General features: G+C 37.9%; 1 protein-coding gene across 3 annotated transcripts in view; it reads left to right on the top strand.

Annotated features, from left to right (window-relative positions):
* Window positions 1-25,460, top strand: part of dph6 (diphthamine biosynthesis 6) — a 275,116-nt gene that overhangs the window by 181,905 nt on the left and 67,751 nt on the right. The window contains exons 1-3 of one of the 3 annotated variants that reach the window (XM_007257396.4): window positions 2,307-2,476; window positions 5,229-5,320; window positions 5,424-5,608. In XM_007257396.4, the coding sequence (XP_007257458.3) occupies window positions 2,454-2,476; window positions 5,229-5,320; window positions 5,424-5,608 (300 nt within the window). In that variant the 5' untranslated portion in view covers window positions 2,307-2,453. Of the gene's footprint in view, window positions 1-2,306; window positions 2,477-5,228; window positions 5,321-5,423; window positions 5,609-25,460 lie in introns of those variants that run through there. The other 2 variants (XM_007257395.4, XM_022673073.2) reach the window with 2 other exon arrangements.

The following is a 25,460-nucleotide window of genomic DNA, read 5'->3' on the forward strand; positions in this document are numbered from 1 at the left end:
TAACTTACATTTTATAAGAATGCAAGAGTAATACAGTGAGCAGTTCTAACACATACATTTTGTAGTAACTATAAAAAGGCCCTTATCATCCGTATTCTTCTTAAATATATATGTCCCCTGAAATCCATTTATGATATTTAATTTAGTAGACCAATAACAATTAATCCATATTGTTTTTACATTAGTCTTCCTAACTTGTATATCCTACAATTAAACAGTCTGATTTATAGAAATTAAATATAAAAAATTATTCTTGTTTAGACTGACTGTTCTGTATTATTTCTCATAAACGGTCTCAATAGAACCACCCTCATTATCTTAATGTGAAAAGGGGGGGCTAAACTCAATTGTTCCCCTTTTTATTTTTTACATAATTAAATTGAAAGTTAAATTATTTGTTTTATTTTCACATGACAGCAACAATATGTGACACCAGGGAAGGCAGGGAAGAACAGGTTTCATTAAAATTGCATAATGTCATGCAGTCCACTTTTTGCTGTATGACTATATCAGGCGTTCCATGACAATGACACTAAATATGAATTAATTTGACCAATATTTGTTTTTTATTCTTATAACTATATTTTTTTTATTCTAGGACTATAATTTTAGGACTTTTAGGATTTTTACAGCCATTATGTGTAATTTATTAACATTTACTGTTGATACAGACTGTGTTGTTTTTGCCTTTTAACTGAAATGAAAAAAAAATAAGTCTTTGGGTTTTATAGATTAGTTTCAAGGTTTTAACAAGTTTTTTAAAAAAAGTGCTGTAAATAAAATATATCTGTAATATTTAGCTAATGTTATGAGGCTAGGGGTAGCACAAATAGCATTCCAGTGTGTTGTAGTCAGGTAACTATTGTTGATAAATGATAATTAATCAATAAAAGTGTTTAGAGTCAGTTTTGTCTTGGGGTGGTATTTAATAACTTTAGTTAAGTTCACACAGCAACTTGATTTTTTGACCAAATCCAGTATTTAGTTTAGGCACAAGCTTTTTGATGTGACCATATCTCTCTGAACTGCTTGTGCTTTGTAAGTTACATGCATTTGCATCAGAGCAATGCTTCATGTTAAGTTTCGCATTAATCCTTGTCAGAACCTCAAGAGCTATGAATGTTTGTTTTCTTTCTGTTTGGCATATAAAAATTACATAAATTTTGATCTGGCCAATAAGACAGAGTTACACTGCTGTGATTCGGATATGTATTGGATTTAAATATTACATATTGAAGTAAACCAATCAGAATTGAAACTGTCAGATTCGGTGTGTTTTTTACTGGTCACATATGACTTAAAAATATATATTTTTTACACATTTACCTGCTGTGTTCATGGGCGTGGTAGTGGGGGGAAAAGTGGACCTGACTACCCATTAAAAAACCTGATTTGTTTTGCTCATGTTCCTTGTGTACTGGCATGGATAGGGGCCCACTGATAATGAGAGTGTACAGGGCCCAGAATTTGCTGCTACGCTCCTGCCTGTGTTTCAATGCTTTGCTGACAGTAACTATACCTTAACCCTTTCAGACACTGCATCTATTACAATGGACATCATGTATTTTTTTTTTATGCGCTGATGCACATAACACTAATTGAGACCTGTTGTCCTTCAGAACAGACCATAAACCAGCCAGTGAACAAGTTTACAAGCCAATGAAATGAGAGCCAACAAGAAAAAGCAAGGGCCTATTTTCACTAATCACTAAACATTTTAATTATGTTAATTTTACTGTTATGGATGGTTTGTGAAAAAAGCTGAAATTAAAAATAAATAAATTAATAAATAAACACTGGCTTTCAAAGTAAAATATTTCAGTTAGTTGGATTTAATGTTTATATTTAACATTAGAAGACAGTCTTTTTGTGCAGTAGAGACAGAAAACAGCATTCTTATATACACCAGATCATTTGCTTAGTTAAATTCAGGTGGTGACTGAAATGGTCTCTTAATTTTTTTCCAGATCTGTAATTCTGAAAGGGTGCTTTGGGGTCATTATTCGTAGTAAATACACGTGGCTGAAAACGACTTATTTCATTTTTAATAATATTAGTAATAATAGTAACTTAATAGAATTGGAAAAGTAGTAGTAGTTGTGCATAAATATATTTTACTTCATAAAAGCTTAAACACTTTAAGTAGGTAACGTTACAGCACACAAATAGGATATGTATATATAAAGTAAAAATCAGCAGACATTAAGTCGGCTGCGCTGCGAGAAACGATAAAAAAAGCGGCTCACCGTTTTGTGCTCAGGCAGCTCTGAGGACAGCCCTGCCTGGGGTCCTTGAGTCTCGCGGAGGGGAGAGTCGCGTGCAGCTGCGTGTGTGCTGGTGTTTACAGCGTGAAGAGCAGTGTGTGTGTGGTGTAGTGTTTAGGGGGAGACCGGCTACTGCTGCAGCACAGTTACAGGTTTATTATCGCTGTGTGTGATTTATAAATAAAGAGAATGAGAGTTGTTGCGTTGATAAGGTAACGAGGTGCTGCTTTTGTTGTCTATCTTTTCTCTGTCTGTTTATCTGTGACTGGTTTGATATTTAACAGCACTGGCTAACAGAGTTAGCTAGACTGGTTATACTGGGCTCAGCTTTTCTGAACAGACCTCAGCTTCTAATGCAACTGCTGCTGCTGTATGAGGTTTAATTCTTATTTAATTCCAGGCTTTATTTCATCTTAATAATGCAGCAGACACAGCACTGGAAAAAATAAGTGACCACTTCAGTTTCTGAATCAGTGTATCTGATTTTGCTATTAATAGGTGTATGTTTGAGTAAAATTAACATTGTTGTTTTATTCTATAAACTACGGACATCATTTCTCCCAAATTACACATAAAATATTGTCATTCAGAGCATTTATTTGGAGAAAATTAGAAATGGCTGAAGTAACAAAAAAAGATGCAGAGCTTTCAGACCTCAAATAATGCAAAGAAACAAGTTCCTATTAATAACGTTTTAAGAGTTCAGCAATTAATATTTGGTGGAATAACCCTGTTTTTAACGGGTTATCACAAGTTCTCACACAAACATCAAGCAGTTCAGCTTGGTTTGATGGCTTGTGATCATCCTCCTTTCTCTTGATTATATTCCAGATGTTTGTAGTTTCGTAAAATCAAATAAGTAAAATTTTAAGTGGTCTTTTATTTTTTTTCCACAGCTGTACATTGTGGCGTTTGTTCAGAGTGAGGTAAACTAGTAAGCTTAGCTTAGTTAGGTTAGCTAGGTTAGTTTTCATTTAATCTGGTAGGAAAAGTTGTAGTCAGTTTAAGAAGACAGACCTTTACTGGAAATAAAAATATCTGATTTACATCTGTGTTCTACAGAGCCCCTAAATGTGAAAATAATGACTTATTAAAGCATGGGAAAGAGATCCTAATTTGTGGCCGTGTCTTATTAAAGTGCCACTAAAACCTAAATATTTTTTTATGAAAGTATGAAAGTAATGAAACATACCAGTCCTGCTTAAAATTTTATAACTTTTTAAAAAACGCTTTTTTTGTTGTAATTTCTGCCTCTGCTGAGCCCTCTCAGGTTCAACTGTGCTATAGGCGAGGATGATGTTTCTGTGTATTTTGGTACGCAAATACATCACAATATGTATATTAGTCAATCAAGTATACAGCCCCCATACTGCTGACGTCCAACTGTCTGCGGCTCTCCGCTATCAGAGGCACACTGCTGCAGCTCAGCCAGTCAGCTCTCCATTCTGCCCCGCCTCTAAACCCATACATCACCCAGTGCCCCTCCCAAACTACCCTTCTCTTTTTTTTTTCTTTTTTTTTTTTAGCCAAAATTTTCAATTTTCAAATTTGAGCTGAGGGTGGAGTCAGCAAAAATCAGGGGGTTTAGTTCCTCATAAAGCTGTGAGAATAAAATCCTTATGTATGGCCACTTCTTATTAAGGTGTGAGAACAAAATTCTAATGTGTGGCCATATAAGCCATGCCAATAAATTAAATGAGTTGGTATGTCGACAAAAAACACTGGTTTTGTTTGGTTCAGTTTTATTTATGTAGGTTATAGGCTGATATAATTTTATGCTATCATTATAATAGTGGCAAAAAATGATCTTAAAATTTCAATAGTATAATTTATTGCAGTTATTTATGGTACAATGTATCATCCACCCAGAAATGATTGTGATAGGCCTATCCCCATGACCCACTTATCTCCTTCCCATGCTTTAATAAATTGTGGCCATGTATTATTATTATTTTTTTTTTTTCTAGTGCCCCCCATCCCCTTGTGTCCCTTTTGACTGCCTCATGTTCAGTGTACATCTGCTTACTTGATACTTGTGGCATCCCTGCTTAGAATCCCAGCTCAATACCAGCAGATTTTAGCTCAACATCACCTATTTTCTTTTTGATGGTCATGCAAGAAAAAACAAACCCTGTTCTTATAAACAAACACTGTGGTTAACCTGGTTGATCTGCATAATGTATGTTTTTTTATTTATTTAATAGTTCTTGAGTTGTATTTAGCAGCTATTTACTAACTACCTGCAATTAGAGCTGGTATGTCAATATTTTATTGTAATGTGATAAATGTTTGTATCGTCAATATGCTTTCTTAAGGAATACAGATGATACCCTTTGTGTTTAAAGAACACTATAAAAAATAGAGTGTACATTTTTTATTTAATTACATGATGTGCATGGAGTCTACTTAGCTGACATAACGTAGCCAGCTGTTAAACCTAATGTAAAAAAAAACACTATTGAGAATTACTTGGAAATCAGCACAGGGTTCAATGCAGGATCAATGAAACTTAATAGTTAATAAAAGTTAATAATTATAGAACTGTGCATATGAGAATGTAGTGAATTGAAGTGTTGGCTTACATTCAGGGTATAACGGGCTCAAATTTATGTATTGTCATGAAAATGACAAATGTAACAATTTTATCTTATATTTTAATTTTGAATATTTTAGTGCATGTAGCTGATTTTATATGCTGTACCACTTTGGGATGCTTTGTGTACCACCAGTAGTATACATACCACCATCTGAGAACCACTGTGCTAAACCATACATAAACATACCCTATGCTAATCAAAAGCTAAGATGGTCACACAGCTTGATCTGGTCAGGCTGGATTTTTCAGCAAGCCTGTTAAAGTAAAAAGGAAAGAAAATGTACATTACATTTCACCACTCAATATGCCAACGTTACCTATTTTTCATTTATTTATTTTTTCACCTCTTCCTGTCCCCTGTACTGCAGTGGTGGTAAGGACAGCTGTTACAACATGATGCAGTGTGTTGCTGCAGGACATACAATAGTAGCACTTGCCAACCTTCGGCCCGCTAAAGCTGGTAAGTGCAGATTCCTTAAATTGTCCTTTAGTAATGGCCTAATCCTAGTTCCAGATTTCTGCAGAAGTTGTCTAATTTGTTTTCTTCCATTTAATCCCTTTAGATGAAATTGATAGTTATATGTACCAAACTGTGGGCCATCAGGCCATTGACCTGTACGCAGAGGCCATGGGTCTCCCACTGTACAGGAGGACCATAGAAGGCTCCAGTCTGGACACAGGCAGAGAATACAGCCAGAAAGAAGGGGATGAGGTAGAAGACCTGTACCATCTACTGAAGCTTGTGAAGGTAACTCTAATCCAGATTCAAAAGTTTTCATTTTTCATGCCTAGAGAAAATTACACACACTACACAGTGAAATTCCTCCTCCGCTCTGCTGTCTGGGTTTCTGAGGTACTTTGTAATACTGTGGGTTCACAATAAACAAAAACGCCATTTTCAAAATCTGCTCATTTTCATTCCTAAGAATCACTTGATGTTTGTGGCAAATTTCTTTTGTGGTTGATGTTATTTTAAGTGTATTTCCTTTTTGATTTCATGTTATTTCTATAGAAAATGTCAGTCTGGCCTCCTTAAAAAGCAGAAAATATCATTTATATATTTTTTTATTTTTATATGTACTTTATTTTATATTTCAGGATAAGTGAAGTTCATTTGAATTAGACAATGTATTTCTGCATATATAAGTAAATAAAGTAATAACATTTAAAAGTACAATAAATTAATTTTAACTTTCTGGTTAGAAAAAAGTCAAAATACATTTACTTCCTTTACACAAGACGTCACTGTGTTCTTTTCTCAATAATAGCATTACGTATCATGTAAAATGTTAAGTGCGGAGAAGTATCAGCACATTAAAGCATGTTTTTATTTTTGTAATATATTACATTCTGAAAATAAATAGAAATTGTGCTGCAACATGTGCAGTGTAAAAATTTAATTTTGTTTTCTGTACAATATATATATTTTTTTAGTTTTCATCAAATATGAATGACAAAACAAACCAATATATAGCATTTAGATACATAACATACTGATACAGAAGATCACAATAAATTATTAATGTAATTTTTTTTGGTTTCCATAGTGCAGTCATAATTATAATTGCAAACCAAATCTTTTACCAACTGTTTAAAAATATATTTTTCATGTTAAATGCTTTCAATAAATCTCACATTTCAAATTATAAGACTGAAGCTGTCTAAATTATACAGCAATGCAAAAAGACTGATACAATGGTAAACAGGTAAACAATTTTATATAAGTTGAATACATGCACTGCTGGTTACTCTGACAGACTGTAATAATCTAACTCCAGGCCTGTGTGGTTATTTTAGAAGGGTGTATCCAGAAAAGCGTATCCCTGAAGAAAAAAAATCATATTATTTTTATTGTTTGGCTTCAGGAAATGTATTGTTTTGAGGAGATGTTGGAATGATATTATTCTGGCTTTAAAAGAGGTAGAGGTAAAAACAGTCTCAAGCACTTGCCACATGCTGTCAGGAGGGCGTGTCCCATATGTCTGGTGTATGTGATGTAGTGGAAAGGCGTTCTGACGTGGATGTATAAATTATTCAATATGTTTTTTCCAGGTTTAGTTGGGAAGTATTAATTGTGTGGGCACAGAATAAGTGATAAGAGGGTATGGTGTGGTTCAGGAGGTGGTATCTGTCAGGCCTCTTTTTCGTAGTTTGCCTGTGTTTAACACACCTGACACCGCTCACTGTACTTCCTGCTGCCAGGAGAGCGTGAACCAGCTCGCGCTTCAAGAGAAAGCGCTCTCTCCCTGACAGAGCGAACAGCATCCCCCACCTGCACTGCATGCCACGGAGTATCCTTCTCCTTTATTTTCAACCTGCGTAGCATCAAATTTTTAGGGCTTGTTATTTCGGAGGGCTTGGTTTGTGGGGTGAGGGGAGAGCTGGCCTGACATGCTGTAAACAGGAAGGGGGGAAAGTGCTCTCCCTGTAGGTCTGTGTGCAAACATGTTCATTCAGCGCCGGGCCCTCTCTGGACATGGCCAGAATGAGGCAGGCAGGGCTGATGAGGAGGGCCCGTGAAGCCGCCTCAGGGCCTCTCTTTCCTCCTATTCTCTCTTTCCCTTTCTCTGCCGTTTTACCTTTAACTATCTCCAAAAAGCCCATCCTCTCCTACATCTGCATCGGCCCACACTCCTCCTCCAAATAAAGGTGCCAGAGAGGCTTCTTCAGGCCACTTCTATAAAAAAAAAGACTTCCAGTTGAGACCAATGTCTTGAAATGTACTAAAATATTTATTTTTTCTGAAATATAGGTATTGAATAATTTTACAGAAGGTTGAATACCAGACGTGATCTTTTGCAGGTTTTTATTCGTATTGCTTTTTCACAATTTAATACGTTTAGTAGAATAAATGTATTTTTATTTCTTTAAATAAAATGAAAATCTGTCAAATAAAAGTACTTTTTAAAAATATTAACTGAACATTTTTAATATCGCTCAGATGCACAAACAGCACAATGCATTTACCTCAGCAGTGCTATTCTAATCATGAATTTACTTCATTAGTGCTATTCTATTTTAATCATATTCTTATCTTATACGCAGGGCCTCCAGGGGCTACAGGAGGATGGGGGAAGGACAGTGGGCCTGCAGTCACTACTTAAAAAATCCTAATGTTAGAGGAAACACTGTAAATATCGTAAAATATTTGTCTTAAAATAGACCAGTCATTGTTAAATCACCTAAAATCATTTTTTTTCCCACTGTCCGTATATTTGGTGCATCCCTACCAGTATAATTTATTTAACTTCAGTCTTTGATACACAGAGTGTGTTTGATACGCAGAGTGTGACTTCTGGTGATATCTGGTGGAAATGCATGTATTTTTTAACATCCCAATATACAGCTCTGGAAAAAAGGAAAAGACCACTTTGGTTTCTGATTTTGCTATTTATAGGTTTGTGTTTGAATGAAACAAACACTGTTTTTTTTTTAACCTATAAACAGCAGACATCATTTTCCAAATTTCAAATAAAAATATTGTCATAAAGAACATTTATTTGCAGAAAAGGAGAAATGGCTGAAATAACAAAAAAGATGCAGAGCTTTCAGACTTCAAATAATACAAATAAAACAAGTTCACATTCATAAAGAGTTCAGAAATCAATATTTGGTGGAATAATCCTGTTTTTTATTCACAGTGCATGCATCTTGGCATGTCTTCCTCCACCAGTCTTAAACACTGCTTTTGGATAACTTTATGTCTTTACTTCTGGTGCAAAAATTCAAGCAGTTCAGCTTGGTTTGATGGCTTGTGATCATCCATCTTCCTCTTGATTATATTCCAGAGGTTTTTAATTTAGTAAAATCAAAGAAACTCATAATTTTTAAGTCGTCTCTTATTTTTTTTCCAGAGCTGTATATTGCAGAAAAAATATATAAGTATTGCCCAGCCCTGTTATTAGTGCTGTTTATTTGGATAAAGTGCAGCAAATTTGGAATAAAAGGCAGAGTATTTGGACAGCGGAATTTTTAGGTTCTATTTCATTATTCCTCTTTGTAAAAATATTGCAATAAATATTGTGTATCATATAAATATTGTGATATTATAATTTTACCATTGTTCGCCCCTGCCATTCAGTAGATGTATTTGTTCAGTAGGTTATTTAAAGCTCTGATTTTGTAAATGAAATGTGTGAGTGTGAGGGACCCTTTTTAATGGTTAAAGAATGGAATGGTCTCTAAACCTGTTTTTTCAATTATTTTTTTTCCACAAAAACCCAGACATCCAAGTCCACAGAGGAACCATAATTTTCACAGTAGTGCAGTAATACCGCAGCAATACTGCAGCAATAGAGACTTCTTCTAATTTCACTCTTTCAGCCCAGCAGTAAGCAGTCTGCCTCTTTATAACCATGCTCATTGTTGGGCGTCCCATGGGGTGCGCTGCTGTGGCCACTGGGGGCCATCAGATACGCCGTCTTCGTATTGTTTACCACTCTTAGAATGATCTGTGGACTCGCGCTAGTGAACGATAAACACTCGCTTCCTCTCGGCATTCAGAGGAGCAACAGATAGCTCTGCTTCACTGTCTGCATTCAGGTCTTCTCTCCAGGCACATGTAAAGAAACATGGTGTAGTTGATTGTGAAAATAAGAAGAAATATTTATAATAAATAATAATAAATATTTAATCACTTATTTAGGATTTCTTATCCGCAGAATTGATTGAAGTCATTGTATTTTGTACATCACTTTTGATACAATATACATCATGATACGTGGGTTAAAGCTTAATAAATTGCGATATATTGCGTTTTTTAGGAAAACTGTTATTATCATTATATCATGCGCATAAACTGTGAGTTTTTTTATCACTAATAAAAAATATTACACCCCTGTTTAAGACATATTATTTCTGTCTAGATGTCTTTGCTATTACACCATATTTTTCAAATATTAGGATGAAAAAACACATAGAAATACTCTTAGAAATTAATTACTTGCCTTGTAAAATATTTTTACATTGATTTCCATAGAAAATGTAATATTTTTTATTTTTGCCATTTTTTTGCATTACTGTGACTGCTTTGGGCAATATATTCAACTGACATGCCAAAAGTCATGGGAAAGCAGTGCAAAAATTGATTACGAAGTGTTACCTCAGGGAACTGCTGTGGAACACTTATGCCTGTATAAGTTGTGAGATGTTATCTTGTGAAAGACACTGGCCAGTGTGCTCAAATATTTAATAATTGAAATCGGAATATATATTAAAAATAGCAAATAAATAATAAACAAAAAAATAAAAATGCAGTTAAAAAAATTACATTCATTTGATGGGCTCTCGTGGTTTAAAAAAAGAAAACAAACACAATGGGTAATATTAAGGTCAGAAATAAAATTATTGGGGTCAAGTTCATTTATACAAAATCATGTGTAAACTGCATGAATTGTCCATGTGAACAGACAAGCACCTCTGTCAGAAATTACATCCACATTCAGTGGAGAACTCACACACATATCCTGCAGCTCAGTGCAGTGTTCTGGCAAAAGTCATGGCACGCGATACTACTCCCATGTACCTTTGCATGTATGTGTACATTGCCTTCCCTACAAACTTTTGTAAAGTTGTCTTTTTTTTGTATACAGGATTTTGGCATGATAGGGAAGATATGTTTAAGATATTATTGTGCAAGTTTGCTTTAGTTTTATTAAGCAATAATTCTGATTTATGTTTGCGTCTTCGGGTCGTCGTATGTGTTTTGCTAGCTTGGCTTATCAGAAATGAAGTCAAAATGCCCTGTTATATTTTCAAGTTGATAATTCTTTTTTTATAGCACACAAATTACCCTTTTTTATGGTTGATTTAGTCTTATGTATGCTTTGCCAACAATATCAGTAAGTTAGCGTTTCTCTGTTTTGCTCTGCAGGGTGTGTGTTTCAAGACTTCTGATGTATTCCGCTCAGCGCTGGTTGGGTTGAGCTTGATTCGTGGTGGAGGGAATGAAAAAACGATAATTAGCTGTTGAATCAGCCTCGCAGGAAAGGAGCAGTTTTAGCATCAAAAATGTGTTCTGTTTGAGAAGTGTGATATTTTGAAAGATTCATCCTAGCAGTTTGAATTAATTAGATGTTATTAAAATCTTTTTGGGAAATGACACTTGAACGTAGATGAAAGAATATTTTTAGGTGCCGTGCTGAAACGCCCCTCTGCTCTCTTTGTAATCTGGGAAGTATGTTGAAAGAGACCTTGTGTGCGTACTGTGATGCAACAGTGCCACCTATAGCTCGCTCTGAGTCAGAGCTCTGATACTCTTGTGAACCGCGTTTTCTCTTTCCTGAAGAATCTAGATTGTCCGGCTCTTCAGAAATCAAAAGAAGGTATCATTTTCTTTGGCAGTGTTGTCAGTGGAAAATGTACAATTATCTATATATTTTTTTGCTTTTCTTTTAGAGGTGGTGTTAATCGTGCAGTGAGAGTGTAGCCGTGCAGTGATCCCCCTCCCTCCTTTCGGTCACTGTCTGTGTGGCTCGCAGCCTTTGATGTGTGTAATCTGAGAGACAGAAGGCATGGCACAGCCCGGTCGTCCAGTGATGAGACTGATCTTTGAACCTGGCTTTCAGAGGGAGAAATAACAGTTTTGTCAGTGGCGGAGGGATCTTTCATTTCTTTATGTGTGTGCTGATTGCAGGGATATGCCAGTGATTGATGTGCTCTTTTCTTTGAGCACATGTCTCATAAATCAGTGGTCAGATTGAATGTCGGCTTTGCCTCCGCAATGTAAAAGGATTAGGCATTCTCCACTGGAGGAAATAAGAGAAAGGGATGAAAAAGGGCATATTTTGCACATGGCAAACTTCAAGATACCTCTCTCAGTTACTGTACTCAATGAATCCAGTGTGCTTACCAATGTTTTTTGACTGAAAAAAATAATTATATCAGTAATGTCATATCAAATTAAGTTTAGAAAATTTGTACTCATTGCTTTCACTGCCATGCTGTTGTAAGAATGTGTTTTGTTGAAAAATGCGCAGACATCACTGGAGGAAATAGGCTGCTTTAAAATGAAAGAGTTTTCTGCATTAATGCTGCAACATGGAAGTGTACTAACACAACCTCATACCATGACACCTTCTGGCTTTTAGACTTCTTGAGCAAAAAACATCCTTTTCCAGCAAAAAAAAAAAAAACTGGTTTGGCAGATCACTGCACATCTTTATTGTGTGTGATGCCTTTAAGCCCAGAGACATCAGCACCACTTCTGGACATGGTTAACATAAGGTTCTGTTTTGCACAGTTATGTTTTAGGCAGAATTTGTGAATGTAACTCTGTATTGTAATGCTTAACAAAGGTTTGCCAATGTAATCCTTTGCCAAGGGACAGTTCTTGATGCAGCGCTGTCTTACAAATCTTGAATGAATTCAGCGTGTTTACCGATGTTGCTTGATGGAAAAAAGGAATGATATCCATAATGTCATATCAAATGAAGTTGATTTTGTTTTCTGCTCTCATTGAACTCTTGGCCTCTTCCTGGTTTGCGAACGAATGCACAGTGATTAAAATCAGCTGTGTCAGTCACCTCTGGCTGCTGCGCCAGTTCCCCTGCAGGACCCTCAAAAGGTTACTATTAGTCATCTCAAATCTTCCTTGCTCCTCATCATCTCTTTTACCAACATATGAAAGAAATGGGAATCAGTTGTGTATGCATATCTGTGTGTGTGTGTGTGTGTGTGTGTGTGTGTCAGAATGAGCAGGCATGTCTGCGCTGGTACCTTAAAGGTCAGGTCATATGCGCTCTGTCATATTATAAGTTACTGTAGCGTCCATCTTTCATCTTACTGAAAACATAAGCCTTTATAAATCATATATTAATTAAATAGGCCTTCATTTGTAAAACCCCAAATCAGAAACAGTTGGAGCAGTACGAAACATGTAAAAAGAATCATGAAATAAGAAAAAGTTAGGACAGCAAATTATTTACCACTTTGTACTAATGCAATTTACACATCTTGAAGGCAACATTTCTTGCATTATCTGTGTATTTTTTCATTAATGTTGTCCTGGCTTTTGGACAGTCTGGATGTCATCCATTTCTTCCAAAAAATCTGGGATACTGATTCATCTGACCACAATACACATTTCCAGTGTTTGATGGTCCATCCCAGATGCCTCAGAACCCAGAGAAGTCATAAGGCTTCTGGTTTAAATGTGAAGTTTTAGGTAGCATTAATTGTTTGCCAGTGGTGGTTCTATCAGCTATTGTTAAACAGTGGTTCTTTATACTGTGCTGTCTGAGGGATCAGAGATCACAGGTTTTCAGCTTAGGCAAACTGGAGATCCTCTGTCCATCATTGCTACTCAAAAACCCAGCCAATCATGAGTCATGATTACAATCATCTGTTGACATCTAAATTGGCCTATCTTAGCTTTTTTGTAATGTTGCCTGAAATTTAGGAATGGTTGTATATTAATGAATTAAAATTGACCATTTTCATTCTTTTGTGTTTTTTTTTATTATATATATACAATACATCCATACAGTCATGTATGTAAATGTACAAAATCATAAAAGAAGGAAAGAAGAGTTGTTCCTAAGCTTTTAACTGGTACTGTACATCTTATTTAGAAAAAAATGTACTTAAAAGACGTGGTCTAAAAGACATCTGTTGTGATCTAATACCGTAGACTGTGTTGTGTTTTATTGAAAACAGTACAGTTTTACTCCACACATCAGTGCCATCAGTTCAGGTTTGATATGGAAAAATAAAAGAAAAAGCGGCACGTTGTTGCTCTTTTTGTTTTCCGTTATTTCTTGGATTCTTTGTACTGTAATGATGATATGAGCTGTCTCTGAGGACACATGTTGGACCATTAGCCTGATGGAATTAATAATTTGGCATCTGCTTTGTGTTCTGTGGGTTATTTACTGGAAACATGTTCATATTTTTGTCAAAAGTATTTCCTGAGAGAATGTTCTCAGAAATTCTGACCCCCTTCCTCAGATTCAGCTGGCGTTTTTCAGGAACCGCTGAAAGGAGGTGATTATTTTGGTGGGTGATTTCCAGGGGCATGGTATACCTGTGCCTTTTTTCTTCCCCTTTTCCCCTCATCTGACATGTCATGGAAATCCACAGAAGAGCAGCGCTCCGTCGCCTTTGTAGATGAACACTTCCTTCCGTTGGCGTGTATTAAAAACACAGGAGTTGGGGCTGAGCTAATCCTGGTGTTTAAGTGCACTCCTGGGCCAGAGTGGGCTCCATTATCGACATCATCAGACGAGCCCACGGTCCTCCTGAGAGCAGGGTCCATCAGGCCAGTCCAAACACACGTTTGTTTTCTCTTTTTCCTCCTCTGTTCGTCTCCAGGCCTCGGTGCGAGGGGCTAACTTTTATCCGGAGCCTTCAGAAGAGCGGGGCGGCGGCGGGGTGCCCTGGTGGAGCTCCCTCCTGCTGTGAGAAGTGTGAGGTGGTGCGAGAGGGGCCACGGGCTCAGGAGCTGCCCAGCCACGCTAATCGATTGCTCTCCAACACCAAGGTGTCAGGAGTGTGCTGCACAGGAAACACAAAAAAAAAATCAAACCCCTCTCTGATTACTGCCACATTAGTGCAGTGAAGAGGAACAGAAGTTAAAAAGAAATGGATACTACCTCTAAACCTGCTTAATACATTAATGATGACCTCTTAGGTCCTTCCCAAGATGCTCTGAATCAAATAAAATGAGGGAAAAAAAGAAAAACCCCAAAAGTGAGAGAAGTTTACCTGTTATAAGTGGTGCAGAAGAAGAAAGGTGTAGATCACTCTGTAAAACACTATGCTCAGTTCATCTGGATTTATTTGGACATTAAAGCAGCAATGTCAAATTTTCTTATATATTAAAAGGAAGAGTCTTTCTCTGTTTAGATGGAGCAAAATATTCCAGGCCACAAGTGACCGTGCAGTGTCTACTGTATTTGTTTTAATACATTCTAGAGTGGTCTGGTAGGTTTTTTGGGAGTTTTCTACTCTCTATATTTTTACAGATTTTCATAAATTAACAAAGTTAACAAAAGTTAATTCAAAAGCAGAATGAGGAATTTATTTATTTTTACCTACATTAAAAGTCTCCATTTAAAAAAGCTGTGTTAAAGTTCCATTATTTACACAGGCAGGCACACCGTTGTAAAGTTTTCAAGGTTCACTAGAGTCGGCGCCCGACCACATTCTAAACTCAGCATGCTTTTATACCCATTTACTCCTTTGTGTGTCCTCGTTTTCGTTTTATCTAAGTACGCCATGTTTATGTGAACAGGAATACTGTTAGGAATGGGTGAGGTTTCATTCTGCTTGTTTTCCACTTGAGGAAGGATAGTTGGAGCAGCTCAGATAAAGTCCGCTCACATTGTTTCGTGGCTGTGGTGTGGTGTTGTGTGGAAGTGGTGGGACGGGACCTATTAGACACACAGAGCTCTAGCCATTTCCCCACCCATGCTGAAACTCCCCCCAAACAGCAGATAAAGAGCTGTGCCTAAAGCCTTTGTAATTTGTTTGTATTTTTCTGCCTAATGTACTTTGCTCAATCTTGTTTAGCGATGATGGAGAAAGATAGGCCTTATCTTTGCTTGCCAAGGGCATGAGCAGCTAACGCTGACTCAACGTTGTCGTAATCGCAATCGAGTCTGCTTTTTTCTTTTTTTTTTTTCTGTTTCGTTGCCTTTTTTTTTTTTCGTCATTCATAGAGTTTGGCCATTAAGATGAGCTGTAGACATAGCTGGGAGGAGTTATTTGCTTCAGATCCCCAAGTTCAGATACTAATTCTCTTTGCAGATTCTTGTGAATGTAATTGACCCACTGCAGGTCCTGATGCAGTCTGATACAGCTTTGACCCACTGTTGAGCTGAACTCAGTCTGATACTCTGCGTGTGTAAAATATTCAGTGATCAATGTGAGGAAAAATGTGTAAGTCAGGATAAGGAACCTAAGATGTTAAAAAAAAAATCTATCTATAAGCTATCTGATTTTTTGCTGTTTTTCCACTGGAGGTTCTAAGCATGGATGGTAACTGCTCTGGTGGCTTTTTCACATGGACAGAGTTCTGTAGGAGGGTGGGATCCGTTGATTGGCTAGCTGGTAGCAATCATGCTTATGTAGTGTTAGTGATGTTGGACGAGACCAGTAATGACATTGGATGTTGGATGATGCCAGTAATGATTTAGGATGAGGCTGGAAGCCATCATGCTAACACTACAGTAGCAATTCTGGACAAGGCAAGAAGCAATGTGGTATTCAGCGTATTCATTCTGTGGAATTAGTAGCAATATTGGACGAGGCCTATAGCTGCCATAAAAGCTCAGTTCTCCATTTCACATTTAGTTAGCATGCACTGTTTCATAATCCTGCTAGCTTGCTAACTTTGTGAAATGAGGGCAGTAACCTGAGACCAGACACATTCGTCAAATACTTTAGCAACACAGTAAATGGAAAAAGAAACTGTACCTGATATATCAAGTCCGCTTGCAACTGTAAGACACAGCCTTAGTAACCTTTTGGTCCTGCTGTGGAAAAGAGGCCATTGACTCGCAGTGTAAGTTAATGGAAGTTGCGCTTGGAGACCTCACTGGCACTGGCATCAGGAAAGCATGTAGAGTTCTATGTCTATATGTAATTATTTTGCACGGACAAACAAGGCTCAAAGGCTCGCCGCAATCATGCTCCTCAGAGTAACGGCGGTCCGAGGGAACGCGGGCCTGCCAATAAAACACGGGCCTGCTTTGAACTGGAGCTTATCCAACAACAGCACAGTTTTACTAAGGCCGAAATAAAGCGGCTGTGCTTCTTTCAGTGCTGGAGAACCGTGAACTGTGCTCCCCTCTGAGCAGGAGCCATTCAGTTCTTTTATGAGCGCCTGTCGTCAGAATGGCTCGATGTTGTCTGCCCTTCCCCTTTCCTCTCTTTCCTCTCTTTCCTCTCTAATCTCTATATTCCTTCTTCTTTCCTTCTCATGCAGACGAAGCCAGGGCTGAAGGATAGCTCTCAATCAGTTTCCACCGCCAAAAAAAAAAAATATCCAGAGACAGAAAGACTCTTGATGGCTTTTAATGTTTTGTTTTGGAGAACATTCCCGAGGAGGAATATTTGCGGCAGACCCTCCTGCACCTCCTGCCGCTGAAGCCATAAGCAGCCTTAGAAAAACAGAGTCTGGAGTCTGGACAGTGTGTCAAACTTACAGCCCAGCCTTTTTAAAATCCTGTCTGCCTGAGAGGAGAAGCCTCCGGAGTTGTTGACAGTGATTCTAAAGATGGATCTTCTTCTTTGCTTTGTGTGGGTCTTTTCTGTCTCGTTAGATTTTTTTTGTTATAATAGGTTCCACTTTGATGAGTCTTAAGCAGAAAAGCATAAGCATTTTCTCACACAAGAAAGTAAGTGGCATTGTTGTGGTTAGCCTTGAGACACATATGGGACATGGATTGGTTTTCCTACACTTTCCTACCAGAGGTAGCATAAACGCGTCAGGCAGGCTCAGAAAAGTTAGAGGTCCATGTGCCAATTTCTTTTTTTTGTCTTCTTTGTAGCTTAAGTCATGTCAGGACACCTCTTGTCTCTTGAAGCCTCCGTGATTCACACTGATTTTTTTTTCCATCCCAGCATACATGTCAACAAAGCACAATACATTTACTTTAGTAGGGCAATTTTATTTATGAATGAACTTCAGCAGTGCAATTCTAATCATGAATTTACCACATCAATGCAATTCATATCATACCTTAGATTTGGTATTTAAGTCGCATGTGGCTAAAATGTACACAGAGAAAGGAAGGCGGTATTTTGTTAAACAACTAAATGGTTTAGCAGACATTACTATGCTAGCCCTCTACAGCTTGTATCTTTCATCTAGTAAACAGCTATTTTGTGAATATAGTAAGGTGTGAAATGGTAAGAAATGGATATAAATATTTGGTAAAGTGATGCTGAATGCCATGTTTCATTTCATTTGTTTGAGAATAGCGTGCAACCTGCCATTTGCAAGTACTCTCACACAGAAAAACACAGCAACGTGAGGACTGGAGGAGGAAGGGTGGAGTGTAAACCTGCTGCCACTGCTGAAAAAAAAATCTTAACATTAGTGAAAACACTGCAGTATGACTTTCAAAAAGTCTTTTTCACTTATTGTGTGCTTTTTTTTGCCATTGTCAGACAAATAATTTAGGTTGCCAAATATTCAGTGCGTCCCTAGACAGAAAGTCAGAGGTTTAACCTCGTCCTGCGAGACTGGGAACTGGGGAATGACCCTACAAGCGAAGTGTCAAATCTGTGAGAATGGATTGGTTCTGTATAACCCAATTCCCTGCACCACCTCCAGTTCCAGCGTGCACTTTTCCATACATGTTGATATGGAAAAGCTTTTCTCCTTCTACTTTTCAGCTGTTAGAGTGCACTGAAACCCGTGCCTTGTGCTTGCTTTGGCCCGCCGCAGGTTCGGCTCGACTCACGTCTGGCCCCGTGTTTACGTAACCATATATATTTAAGAGGAAACTTGTGAAACGTTAATCTCCCCACTTTTTAACCTTGATGAATTTCTACATTTCCCAGCTGTGCGGCATGGCATATTTATGTATGAGCCTATCTGTGAAAACAGCTCTGTCAGTGTAAATGAATCACAGCTAGCCTCATGTGTGCACTGCAGGCTAGAGGACTTCATAGCACTCAGCCCACATGCCTTCATTCTGGAATAAAAACAGAAAAAAAATGATTGTACTACGTAAGGTGTTGAAAGTTTCCCTCTTTCTTCCGATAGGCCTCAGCGCAAGTGAAGTTCTTGGAAGGGTCATCTTTGTTTTGTGGCTTGTGTCACCATAGAGTAAACTGTTACAACTAGAAGACAATGGTCAGTGTAAGCTCAGCTACTGGTATTTATCGCAGTGCCATAACACAAGGACCTCTTGTGGGTTGTGTATTGTAATGGTAGTGCAATGACGTTAGTGCTGCAGTCTGCACTTTACTGTGTGCCTCATTGAACACACAAACTTGTTTATTTCTGCAAAAAGAGGGATGCCTTAGATGTTTTATTATTAGAAGCTATATTATTGATTGCTCTCTTAAAAGTAAAGGTAGCAAAATGGCCATGTGGAGTTACGCCAGATAAAATTTCACAAAGTATCACGTAGTACTGGACGTTATGAATTCAAATGAATGATTAATGATTAATTGAAGATTTTCCCATGTTTATGATTAATATTAATGAGCAATTATTTTAATGAATGATTGGCACAAGCTGCTTGAGCTGCTTAGTTGGGGGTTTGAGTTCCTTTCTATGTAGTTTTCAGATCTCAGACTGGATGGAGTGGAGTCACGTGATTACACATGCAGTATTGGGAAAGTATTAACAGTAGACCTGTCTCAATGGTTACAATATCAACTTATTGCACAATGTGTGGAAATAACCTCAATCATTTTTGACGACTGTTGCTCAGTATTCCTTGGTGAACACCTCATATATGTAAAGAAACCGGTTGTTTTATTCTGATATCAAAGTTTGATATCAGAATAATGTGCTGCAAAACACAGTTCTAACAGCTTTATCAAGTTCGCCGATGATACAACCGTGCTGGGTCTCATCACCAAAGGCGACAAGTCAGCATACAGAGAGGAGGTGCAGCGGCTGACAGACTGGTGTACAGTCAACAACCTTCACCTGAATGTGGACAAGACAAAGGAAATGGTTGTTGACTTCAGGAGAGCACAACACACCCACTCTCCACTCAACATTGACGGGTCCTCTGTGGAGATTGTTAAGAGCACCAAGTTCCTTGGTGTCCACTTAGCAGATAACCTCACCTGGACCCTGAACACCAGCTCTACAGCCAAGAAAGCCCAGCAGCGTCTCTACTTCCTCCGGAAACTGAGAAAGGCCCATCTCCCTCCACCCATCCTCACACTCTTCTATAGAGGGACCATTGAGAGCATCCTGAGCAGCTGCATCACTGCCTGGTTTGGGACCTGCACCGTCTCTGACCGCAAGACCCTCCAGCGTATTGTGAGGACAGCTGAGAGGATCATCGGCGTCTCTCTCCCCTCCATCACAGACATTTACACCACCCGCAGCATCCGCAAAGCAACCAGCATTGTGAATGACCCCACCCATCCTTCACACGAACTGTTCTCCCTCCTGCCTTCGGGAAGAAGGTACCGCAGCATCCGGTCCAGCACGACCAGATTCTGCAACAGCTTCTACCCCCAAGCCATCAGACTCCTCAACTGCAGAGACTGAACTGATGGTTTTTCTGTACATGCACACACACTCTTACCCCACTTACCCCAGAAAATGGAAAGCACTAAAAACCCTACTACCTCACTGGACTCTATTGCACACTGTGTAATAGAGGTAATTACTACCTCACTGGTCTTTTTTGCACACTGCATAATTTGCACACTATCTTGATATTTATTTATTATTCTTTGTCTGTATTGTGTTGTATTGTTTGTCTGCACTTTTGTACCGTTGCACTATTGTTCTGTCTACACTGTGTTTATATGCACCATGGTCCCTGGAGGAACGTTGTTTCGTTTCACTGTGTACTCTGTATATAGCTGAAATGACAATAAAAAACACTTTGACTTTGACTTTGAATATTCCTAATAAATAAAAATTATTTGCTGTTTAAAAATTTTGTTTAAATGCATTATTACATTAATGTATTTTTGCTTAAAATATTAAAATCATAGTTATTTCTGGGACTATATATATATATATATATATATATAAATAATTACCTGAAAAACAAACCAAAAAGTTAAATAACAGATATTATCTAAATTTCATGTACAATTCATTCAAATATTCAGAATGTTATGTTTATAAAGAATGTTATGTTGATAAAAACTGACAAAGAATAAAAATTCTGTTTATGAAGCTGCGTTTCAATTAGTCTATTAAGCATTGTAATACTATGCTTTGGATATTGTATTATTACTGTGATAAATTGTATTACAATAGGCTATTCCCATCTTCACTTTACCATGCCTGCCACAGTGATTTGCACACAGAAATGATGCATTTGCTCTGTGCATCCCATAAAATACAACGTGTTTGAAAGAGAAGTGGCATATTTTTTATATTCAGTATCAAAGCAGCTTGTAATAAAAGTATAAGTGGGGAAAAATAGTATAATTTAAATTAAAAGCTAAGCCATATTATATATTACATATTATAAGTCAAACTATACACTTTATAGACACATAATAGAAATACAAAAATATAAAGATTGCAGAAGTGAGGCCAAAGGAAAGGTCATTAATTACAGAAATAATAAAACAATAATATTTAGAAAAAACAGACATAAATTGAATATCTGTGATTATCTTATTACTATGGAAGCCCATTTCTGCCACCTGAAGAAAAAAAAACGTCCTCAACTAAGTCATAATTATGAGATAGAAAAGTCATAATTATGAGATAAAAAGTCATAAGTATGAGATACTAAGTCATAATTATGAGACAGAAAGTCATAATTATGAGATAGAAAGTCATAATTATGAGATAGAAAGTCATAATTATGAGATAGAAAGTCATAATTATGAGATGACTTTTTATCTCATAAACATGACTTACTATCTCATAATTATGACTTTTTTATCTCATACTTATGACTTACTATCTCATAATTATGACTTACTATCTCATAATTATGACTTACTATCCCATTATTATGACTTTTCTATCTTATAATTATGACTTAGTTGAGGAAGTTTTTTTTTCTTCAGGTGGCGGAAATGGGCTTCCATATATTACAGTCACACCTGTCAAGTGGGTTGTAATGATAGTGATTGGCAGTATCACACAAACAGGCAACCTCCCACATCCCACATGTCAAAATCCAATGGTACATGTACTATTTCCTGTAGCATGCATTTGAGCATGCCAGTGTTACAGTATGCAATGGTTTGTACCTACAAAAAGTGCCCCAATTAAAGACTACTGGTGGACCAGGGCACGTTGATGTGCAGGGGGGTTAAAGGCTGTGCAGGGGGGTCAGTCTGGTCTGATTCCTCAGGAAAGTTACTGTAGCACAAATGTCTGAAAATGCTTTGCTGGCTAATTCTTGTTCAGTCCATGCTTTGATAAACCAGAGCCTTTTTGCAGCACAGGTGGTTTTAATGTTATGGCTGAATCTGTTATTTTAGTTATTTATAGGACTCTCTGGAAACTTCATTGCTTTGACCTCAACTGTGATTCAGCGGTTGAAATGCTGGCTGCTGCGAGTGAACCAGAAAAAGGTCAGACCTTTTCATCTGAAGGATCTTGTTAAGGATCATACTTGGTGCATGACCTTGAACAGTGACCCAGAATTCCCAGCTTCTGTTGCCAAGTGCTGTGGTGTTACCAATTTCAGTTAAGTAAAGGGCAATGGGGAAAAATGGCTATGGTCACGATCACACTGTCAGAACACTCTGCTGTCCATCTCTGAGAGTACAGGTGTCTAAATGTGTGTATGTGTGTGTGTGTGTGTGTGTGTGTGTGTGTGTGTGTCACTAGCCCTGAAGGTGTTTGGAAATTTTATTAAACACAAATGGTTTGACCCTACACGTGTTGTCACAACAGGGTCTTCCATCTGCCTAGTGGCCTTTCTGCAGGACCAATCCCATTACAAGCTGAGGGGGAGCTGATATAATGGAGGGACCCATTAAAACCATGTCTGATTCGTTCATTCATTGATGGATCCGGGAGAGGGCGGGGTCAAAATTTGTGTGTATAGTATGTGTGTGTGAGAGAGAGAGAACGAGAGAGAGAGTGAGAGAACGAGAGAGAGAGAGAACGAGAGGGCATGCCACAGAGTGTGATGGTCTTGCGTGCCCTTGAGCAAACTGTCATTCAAAGCACTTTAATTAATTTTCTCCTTCCTCCTGCCTAGTCATGCTCTGGGAGAGGGGTAATGCTTTGCTGCATTGAACTCAAACCTTCAGACTTCAGACCGGATATGATCTGCACTACAGTGTGCATCAAATCAGAGCTGTGGATATAATAATTCATTATTTAGATTCAGAATCTGTAACATTGTGTAATATTGTGATTTGCATATTACATTACTTATGGAGTAGCGTGAAATTTGGGGTTACACATTAAACCTGTATTTTCTTTAGTTTTTGTTATGTTTTTTACATTATCTCTTCACATTGTAGTACTGTCGCCCCATCCATTATAGTATGCTCATGCAAGCGCTTTTTCTTAAAAATTAAGGGAGGGAAGGTGGAGATTTTTTAAACCATTTTCCTGTCCTGTTGTGTGGAAGGGGAAAACCGAACTGTGTGAGAACACTTACTTCACAATGCACAATTGAACTACATGTGTTGTAAAAATACTATATCTACACGCAGATAGCAAAGGCAAGGTTGTCATTCATATTGACATATGGATAAATGTACTGTTCTACAGTAAGACAAAAATATAAATAAAAAAAATTGTACACTATACAGGGAATTGTGTTTTATTTGGAATTAAACCTTTGTTTTCTTCTCTTTTTTTTGGTGTTATGTATATACTGTCACCTCATACAGGGATAACATGCTCATGATTTTTTTTTTTTTTTTTATGAAAGAAGGGACATTTTTGTTTGTAAAAGTATTAGTTTTATATAAAAAATACGGTAGGTAATCAGGGTATAATGTTTTAGTCCAGGAGCGTGTATAAAGGTGTGTGTATCGAAAAGACTGTGTGCGTCTAAAAATTCCCAAGTTAACGCCTATGTGATATTCATCTTTACCAACAAGTAGGCCAATGTGTAAATTGTCGCTTTCCCCTCATTGCTTTGGGTAATTATTTCTCTTTCTGGAACACGTGCAAGCTTTAATCACTTAACATCTTTATCATCCAGCCCAGTGCATTCATTTTTATGAAAGACATCGGGGGCTTTCGTTTAATGAATTTGACAATTAGCAAATCATGTTAATGAGTGTTAGGGGCTAAGTAGCTTCATTGACAGGGCTGCGGGCCTCAGAGCTCTGCTGCCTGCTCGCAGCTGCGGTGCTTCATTTCTGCTTCTCCTGCCCAAAGCTTGAAAAATGAGGGAGAGAGAGGGAGAGGAGAGAGGAAGAAAGATTGAGAAATGAGACGTGGTGGTTTGCTTTTGAGAAATGCTTCATGCCTCTCCATCATACAGTAGTAGTTGGGTGCTTTGGTAATGCAGAGATGGTGGAAAACAGATGCAAAAGAAAGGATTCATTGACCAGAACTAATTTTTTTCTGTGGTGGAGAGACTGTGGTTGAGGGCAGTTTTTGAAATTAATAGCTCGTTCTGTTTGACGTCATTCCTACTGCATTTTTTTTCCCTTGGTGTTACTTTGCTAAACTGTAAAAAATGAAGCTGTAAAATAGGTGGATAGAGATTTCAAGCAGCGTGAAATCAAAGTTTATGTTTTTACAGAGCCGTGAATACATGGAGCACTTCTGCAATATCAATATCTGAAGATTTATGCTCGAGCGAGATTATTCCTCCCCCTCGTCCACAAAGGATGAGAAAATATGTGTAGAATTTGTGAAATTTAAGAGGCTGATTTTGCCTGGTAAGAGAGCGAGACTAGCCTCCCTCATTCCTGTCAGTCTCCCGGCGATGACTCGAACGGGACGAAAACAAAGCGTCCTCCAAAAATAACCTCCTGCTCGAGCCCCGTCGTACTCTGGTTTGTTTATAAACGGTCTAGGGATCCAAAGGCAGAGTGGAAAGAAATGGGTGTGAGAACGTTTCAACGGTTCTCTCAGCTCCAGTCTGTTGGTAGTGGATGGAGAAGTGCTATTATTATAGACCGATATCAGGTTTCCAGAATTGTTTGGAAAGTTCGCCTGAGAGCCTGTAGAAAACTCACAGTTGAATTGTTTTTGGATGATGCTCGTCATAAAGTTCTCTCATTTACAGTCCAACCTCCAGCAACCCTCACGCCTGCCCTGTTGTTTCAGTGGGGGGGGGAAAACAGCGCTCTACTGTTCGGTCAGGCCAAAGCTTTGTTGTCTGTGTTCCAGTATACAGTATGGCTTCATCATCATCAGACTTCACAGAAAGCGGGCATTGAACCATGTTTCTGTTGGTTGGGTTTATTGGGCTGTTTTTGGGAAAAATATTCCCTGTGCATCCATCCTGAGGCTTCGTTAGAACTAATAATTGCTACCTTGCCTTTTGGAAATATCAGTGTGACTCAGACGTTGTTGCTGTAGTGTCTAGCTGTGTGGTGGAGCCGTTGGAGAATGTGCTGTGCTCAAAATGTGCTGCCTAACCCAGCAGTGTGCTAACATAATGAGTATTTGTTTAGCATAAGGGATGTGTCATAGCATGCTTCACTGCAGCTCAGGTCAGACACTCCTGGCCTCTAGATACACTCTGCACTAATCTGTAAGAATTCAAAATGGGAATTCTTTGAGGGAAAAGTGAGTTTTTCTCTGAATGAGACTTAATAATTAATAATGAGAGAAATTTAACTTTACACTTTTTAAGTATGTTTAGTGCAGCATACCTCTGTTTCTCGGTTGCCAGATCTAGGCTCAATTTCCCAACTGCTTTATTCACAGTCATTACTTAACAATTGTTTTCGGTATAAAGGTCAGTAATGGAAAAACAAATTTATGAACATCACAAATTTTGTCTAGACAAAATAGATTTTCCGTTAGGGATAGTTTACATGCCAAGTAAAACCGG

Source organism: Astyanax mexicanus, chromosome 14 (assembly GCF_023375975.1).
Source record: "Astyanax mexicanus isolate ESR-SI-001 chromosome 14, AstMex3_surface, whole genome shotgun sequence".
NCBI lineage: Eukaryota > Metazoa > Chordata > Actinopteri > Characiformes > Acestrorhamphidae > Astyanax > Astyanax mexicanus.